At 44.6% G+C, this 7,512-nt stretch overlaps 1 protein-coding gene across 1 annotated transcript in view; it reads right to left on the bottom strand.

The window, feature by feature from the left end:
* Window positions 1-5,831: 5,831 nt before the first annotated feature.
* Window positions 5,832-7,512, bottom strand: part of CMTM2 (CKLF like MARVEL transmembrane domain containing 2) — a 7,266-nt gene continuing 5,585 nt past the window's right edge. The window contains exon 5 of the mRNA XM_007940383.1: window positions 5,832-6,038. Coding sequence (XP_007938574.1) covers window positions 5,832-6,038 — 207 coding nt within the window. The remainder of the gene's footprint in view (window positions 6,039-7,512) is intronic.

Genomic DNA, 7,512 nt, shown 5'->3' with positions numbered 1-7,512 from the left:
TTTTTAAAATTCCGATTTCTCATTCCTTAAGTTGTTCATGTATTTCATTGTTTTCCGTTGGTGGTGTGAGTTGTTGTGGAAATGACCCTGACTCAAGGCAATCCCACGTGTTGCAGAGTAGAGCTGCTCCTTAGCGTTTTCAAGGCTGTGTGACCTTTCACAAGCCAATCACCAGGCCTCTCTTCCAAGGCCTCTCCAAGCGGCTTGAACCTTGAACCTTCTGGCCTGTAGTTGAGCACTTAACCGTTTGCACCACCAGCGACTAGTGTTTCCATGTTATTGTTGTTGTTTAGAGCCTTCGAGTTGGCTGCTGACAGATGGTGACCCTCTGTGGTTTCCTTGGTTGTAATCTTTATAGAAGGAGCTCTGGTGGCATAGTGCCTGAGGCATTTGACTGCTAACCAGAAGGCTGGTGGTTCAAATCCACCAGCCACTCCTCAGAAGGAAGATGGGGCAGTCTACTTCCGTAGAGATACTGCCTCGGAAACCCAAGGAGGGGTCGCTATGAGTCGGGTCCGGCTCGACGGCACACGACAACAGCTAGAACTCTTTACAGAAGCAGGTCCCCAGGCCTTTTCTTCCCTGGTGCCACTAGGTGGGTTCAAACTGCCAACCTTTTGGTTAGCAGCCAGGTGTGAACCGTTTACACCACTCAGAGACCATATTATTTCCCATACTTTTGTTAAATGTCTCTTTTGCGAGGCTTTTCAAAGAACCAACTTTTGTGGTTACTGAGGAGCTCTTCTCATTACTGCTTGTTACTTTCTGCCTTTACCTTCAATTTTTTCCTCTTGCATTCTTTGTGTTCATTTTGTTGATTTTTTGCTAACATACAGATGCAAATGCATTATTTATTTTTAACTTTTTCTTGTTTTCTAATGAAGACATTTACAGCTATAAACTTCACTGTGAGCAGCACTTTGGACACATTCCAAACATACTGCTCTAGCTTTTATCTACTTCTAATTAGATTGTAATTTAGTTTTAATATCCTCTTCTTTAAAAAATTAATTTTGTTGTTGTTGAGAATAAACATAGCAAAATGTGCACCAGTCCACTGGTTCCTACATGTCCAGTTCAGTGATACTGATGGCATTCTTCACATTGTACACCCATTCTCACCCTCCTTTTCCTAGTTGTTCCTCCTCCCCCATTAATCTCATTACCCCCTACATTTCCTATCTAATCTTGCAAGTTACTTTTGTCAACTTTATTCCGTATATATAGTTCTTAGAAGAGTATATTGCTTAAAACAGATATGTTTTAATTTAGCTAAACTGTTGTTTGATTTTAAGATTTCAGAAAGATTTTTGGTTGAAGATTTAAGGATTATCTCAGGGCAATAGTTTCAGGGTTTCATCCACCTTACATGGCTCCAGGAATTGTGGAGTTCCTGAGAATGTGAAATTCTGCTCTGCATTTTCCCCCCTTTTGATCAGGATTAGTCTATGGAATCTTTGATCAAAATGTTCAGTAATGGTAGCTGGGCACTATCTAGTTTTGTTGGTCTCATGGCAAAAGAGGCAGTTTTCTTATGGAGGCAATTCCACACATTCCATACCTTCCTCCTATTCCTGACTCTCCTTCTTCCTCTAGCTCCAGGTGAGTAGAGACTGCTTGTTGTGCTTACAATGGCTGCTTGCAAGCTTTTAAGACCTCAGGCACTGGCAACAAACTAGAACCCAGGCACTAAACATGTTAGTAGGCCAGTTAATTGGGGTGGCCCATGAAAGTAGGATTGCCCAACCTTCCTTCCGAGGAGTGAAGGTTGGGCAATCCTGCTTCCGTAGTGATACCGCCTCGGAAACCCAAGGAGGGGTCGCTATGAGTCGAAGCCGACTTGATGGCAAATAACAACAGCTAACAACAACATGAAACCATGACCCTAAAACTCCAAACCAAGAAACCAAATCTCATGAGGTTTTTGGTTGGATCAAAGCAGCTTAATTTCCTCTTTAATCCAAGAATTATCTAAAGGGCATTTAAACATTTTTAATTAGATTCTCTTTTTTTGCTGTACTTTTACAGTTAGTTTCTAATTTTAATCTTTATTTTATTCAAAGAATAGGTCTGTATGCTCTGCTGTTTGGAATTTGCTGAAAATTTCATTGTATTCTGACAGATGGTCAATTTTTGTGAATATTTCATGTGTATTTAAAAAGGCTGACAATTCTCTCTTAAATGGGTACAAAATTTACTCTGTCTTTCTATGTTATGTATCTTGTTCATTGTGTAATCTCAACCCCCTGTACACTGATTATACTTAAACTCCCTGTACACTGATTATGCTTAAACCCCCTGTACACTGATTATACTTAACCATTTTTTTTCACTTGATGTGTTATTAAAATAGGTATGTTAGAGCTGATCATAAGGGTTTTAGATTTATCACTCTGTCCTTACTTTTATAATAGTTTTTGTTTCATATGGCCTTAAAGCTATGGTGCTAGAGGAACAAAAGTCCATGATGTAACATAGGTTTTATTCAATAGAGTATAGAAATTATGAGCACAAGCTCTGGGTTCAAATCCTGATTGTTGTTATCAGTACTTACTGCTGTTGAGTCATTCCTGACTCACAGTGACCCCTCTTTGGGTTTCCGAGGCAGTATCACTATGGAAGTAGATTGCCCAACCTCCCTTCCGAGGAGTGGCTGGTGGGTTTGAATGCCAGCCTTCTGGTTAGCAATCAAATGCCTTAGGCACTATGCCAGTTTATTTTTATTGTTAAGTAGTATTACATTTTGTGGATATATTAAAACATATGTCCTTTTGAACATTTGGGCTGTCTCTGGTTTGGGGCCTATTATGAACATTCTAGTACATTATCTCAGGACAATTGTTTCGGAGGTTCGTCCACCCTCCATGGCTCCAGAGAGTGTGGAGTCCATGAGAATGTGAAATTCTGCTCTGCATTTTTCTTGGCGAAACACCTGGGAGGAATCCTGGGTCATACAGGAGGATAGTGTGCATTTTAGAATTTTTCTCTACATTTTTACGTTGTCTAGTGATTCTGGTAGCATAGTGGCTAAGACACTTGCCTGCTGACCAGACGGTTGGCGGTTCAAACCCACCAGCCACTCCTCGGAAGGAAGGTTGGGCAATCCTACTTCCGTAGTGATACTGCCTTGGAAACCCAAGGAGGGGTCGCTATGAGTCGGGTTTGACTCGACGGCAAACAATAACAACAACAGTGATTCCCACTGAGAAGCTCTGGTGGCATAGTGCCTAAGGCATTTGACTGCTAACCAGAAGGTTGGCATTTCAAATCCACAAGGCACTCCATGCAAGGAAGACTGAGCAATCTACTTCCCTAAAGATTTATCGCCTCGGAAACTCAAAGGGGGTTGCTGTGAGTCAGAATCGGCTTAATGGCAGTGAGTTTGTTTGTTGGTTTTTGTAAAGTGAGTCCCACCAAGGGCAGTGGTGAGTCAGTGGTAGAATGCTCACCTGTGAGGGAGACCTGGGTTCAAGTCCTGGCCAGCGCACCTCAGGTGCAGCCACCATTCATCTGTCAGTGAAGGCTTCCGTGTTAATGGGATGCTCACCCGGTTTCAGCAGAGCTTCCAGACTAAGACGTACTAAGAAGAGAGGCCTGGTGATACACTGAAAATCGGCCGTGAAAACCCTGTGGATCACAATGGGCCGGTTCCATTGTATATGGAGCCACCATGAGTCAGGGGCAGCTGGACAGGCGCTAACAACAGTGACTCCCATATTCTCTGTAGGATTTCTTCACACACCAGGCCTGCTGGGGATGGTGAATTTAAAGAGGAGATTTAAAGAGTAGGGGTGCTATGGCTGGGGCCAGCGGCAAGGCCCTAGCATCTGAGAAGGGCCCAGCCAGACCAGCTTCCAGCTCTGCCTGCTTCACCATTGATGCCATCCCAGTGGCCAACAGTCCTACCCGAGTGACAGGCAGCATCCTTCCAGCTGCACTCCCTTCTCAGCAACAGCCAAGTGGGATCTCCTGGTGGGAAGCAGACCTGCCACTTCCCAGTGTTAAGGGTTTCACACGGCACTTAGGACAGAGGCCAAATCATTATACCCTCCAAAGCCCAGCTGACCTCCCACTGTGCCCCAGAATGCCTCGGTACTACAGGCTTCCCCCCAGAGATCTCCTCTCAGCTCCTCACACATCAGTTTGGGCCCTCACTTCTCCCTCCTGAGGACCATTCCCTGCCAGGTGGTTGGACTGTCCCATGAGAGTGACCCTGAGCTCATGCTCAGTCCTCATTGGAGGGAACCAGTGCAGGTCCCAGAGGGCTGAGAGAACTCAGAGGAATTGTTCCCAAGATTCCCCGAGTGCCCCACCCCCCCAGGCCCACACCCAGGCTGACTGAGGCCTTTGGAGGCTCCGAGTCCAGAGGAAAGGCCATCATCCCCACTGCCCCTTCGCAAGGGAATTCCAAACAAAGATCAATACTGAACTGCAAAATAAGAGTTAGGAAGGCCTTCAAGGTACAATTGGCCTCTCTTTGCCTGGAACAACAGAGGAAGGAGAACTAGGAATGGGAGGAAATGGAATATGTAGCAGATTGCCTCCATGAACCGTGAACTGCCTCCTTTGCTGTGGGACCAGAAGAACTGGATGGTGCCCAGCTACCATTACTGAACATACTGGTCAAAGATTCCATAGAAGAACCCTGATCAAAAGGGGGGAAATGCAGAGCAGAATTTCAAATATTCATGGACTCCATAATTCCTAGAACCATGGAGAGTGGATGAACCCCCGAAACTATTGCCCTGATAAAATCTTTAAACCTTAAACCAAAAATAGCTCCAAGTCCTCTTAAAACCAAATGATATTGTTGTTAGGTGCTGTCAAGTCAGTTCTGACTCATAGCAACCCTGTGAACAACAGAAGGAAACAGTGCCCTGTTCTGTGGCATTCCCCTAATCATTGCTGTGTTTGTTTGTATGTGCTTTAAGAACTGCAACATTGTTACAGTTACTGTGTCAGTCCATCTCACTGCACGTCTTCCTCTTTTTTTGCTGAGCCTCCACCAAGTATAATGTCATTCTCCAGGGACTGGTCCCTCTTAATAACATGTTCAAAGTACATGAGACCAAGTTTCCCCATCCTTGCTTCTAAGAGCATTCTGGCTGTACTTTGTCCAAAACAGATTTGTTTGTTCTTCTGGCAGTCCGTGGTCTATTCAGTGTTCCTTGCCACCACCGTCATTCAGAGGTGTCAACCCTAGTTAGCTTAACTAGTAAAGGATGTCTGCCTTGAGCAGGGTGGTCTTTTAAGAACTATCTATATGGGATCAGATTAATAACGGCAACTCGAGCAATTAGATAGGAACCTTCAGGGGCAGTGGAACGTAGTATCACTCAAGTGTATGTGTAGAAACGACTGAATTGGTATATGTTTTGCTGGGTAAATTCTCAACAACAAAATTAAATTACCTTATTTGTCTCATAATGACTACTTGGATGCATTAGAAAAGTGTAAAATGAGAACATCAAAGTGAACGCTTCTGTTTTCCAGCGTCTTATTTTCCCCTGGCCCCTTTGGCTGCTCAGTGAGGATAGCCCCTGTTGCCCCACCCACTTCTGGTCCCCCAGCCCCTCTGGGCCATGCAGCCTGTAGGCCCCTCAAAAGCCCTAGGTCCTGGGCCCAGCTCCAGCCTTACCCTGTACAGTAACTTTTGTTAGACAAACAAAATAATGTTGACATCAAATCCATTTAAAGAGAAATTTCTTTCTGAAGTAAAGGTGGTGGTTCAAATGAAAGGGAATACCATCCTAGAAAGAAGGCAAGGAAAACGGTGGAAATAGGTTTTGTGGTCGGATGCCCTGCCAGGTGACACTGGGCGTCCCCCTCGGTCATTTCTCCTCCTTTGCCTTGTCCGGGGCTGCTTCAGCCTCCTTTGGCTTTTCCTTTTCTGCTTCACCTTCCTTTTCTTTGTCTTTGTCCTTGTCCTTTCCTGGAGGAGGAACCAGCACATTCCTTTTGACCCTCTTGCCCTTGAAGTGCTTTCTTTGAAGACATAAATCAATTAAAGCAAACAGTCCAGCCAAACCAGTAAAGATCTGAAAAACAGAAGAATCCTCATTACTTTTGCTTTTTATTCCAAAGTTGGCAGGCTCCCTTTCTAATTCATCAGTAGATGCCTCTTAACACATTCCCTTGTCCCCTCAAACTACCAGACTTTAGTGTCCATCCCCTTCCCATCTGTGGCTTCCCTTAGTGCCATCTTCCCAGCCCTCTCAACTCCTGTCCTTTGTCTCTAAACCCAGCAGGGTGGGGCCCTTTGCTCTGGGATCAACAGCTGCAAGGAGGAAGCCTATAGCCTGGCTGCCTCCCACGATACCATCTGCATTTGCCTTTCTCATTGGAGACAGTTACCAATTTTATTTACTTTAAAAAAAAAAAAATTTATTGCGATTTGGGTAAAAGTTTAGAGAGCAAATTCATTTTCCATACAGCAGTTCATACACATTTTGTTTTATGATGTTGACTGCAATCCCCATAATGTAACAAGTCTCTTCCCACCTCCTCCTTGCGGTTACCTTTTCCCTGTGCCCTTCTTTCCTATGTATTTCTGCCCACTGAGCTGTCTCCCTGTACAAACACTGCCCTTCTGATCTTCCATGGTTGACTGTTCTAAGGAGTGTATCTACCTGGTGTAAATGTTCACCTTATATGCCTGTCTATTGTTGGGCTGGAAGCCATGGGGGTGAGTTCAATTCCAGGCCTGAAGGGTGACTAGAGGCCATAGTCTCAGGGGTTTCACAAGCCTCTGCCAGACCAGTAAATCTTTTTTTACGATTTTGAGTTTCGTTCCTCACTTTTTTCCTACTCTATCCAGGAAGTCCTACACTGAACGCTTTCTGAGAGGTTGACAGTGGTAGCTGGGTACCATCTAGTTCTTCTGGTCTGAGGGTCATGTAGGCTGAGGTCTGCATGACTCACTACTCCTTTAGACTAACTGTCTCCATGCATCTTTGGTTTCTTTCATTCTTCTTTGCTCCAGATGAGGAGAGACCAACTGTTGCACCTAGATGGCCACTTACAAGCTTTTAAGACCTCAGTTGCTACTCACCAAAGTAGGATGTAGAAGAATGTTTTTGTGTAGTATTTTATGCCAATTGAGCTTGATGTCCCCCGTGACTATGGTCCTGAGCCTAGGGGTGCAACAACTCACCTCAGGGTGGTTGGCTGTGGCTAAGAAGTTATCATAACTTTGCCGTGTTAGCTCTGTTACATATATATGGACGTTCTTATTGTTGTTGTTAGGTGCCGTCGAGTCACTTCCGACTCATAGCGACCCCATGCACAGCAGAATGAAACATGGCCCGATCCCGTGCCAGCTCCATGATCCTTGCTATACTGGACATTTTTATAGCACATACAAATACATATGTAGAAATATCACCTGTAGATTAATGTTTATTATCACTCAGCCACAGGGACCCAGGTGGGGGGGATACGAGAGGTCTCCAACAGCAGGACAAACTTGTCTGTCGGTTTGTCCTACTGTGGTGACATGTAGACGTGAGTTTT

This window comes from Orycteropus afer, unplaced genomic scaffold (genome assembly GCF_000298275.1).
Source record: "Orycteropus afer afer isolate SDZICR_OR568_19922 unplaced genomic scaffold, OryAfe1.0 scaffold00067, whole genome shotgun sequence".
In the NCBI taxonomy this organism is placed as follows: domain Eukaryota; kingdom Metazoa; phylum Chordata; class Mammalia; order Tubulidentata; family Orycteropodidae; genus Orycteropus; species Orycteropus afer.
This window is presented reverse-complemented; position numbering and strand designations above follow the sequence as displayed.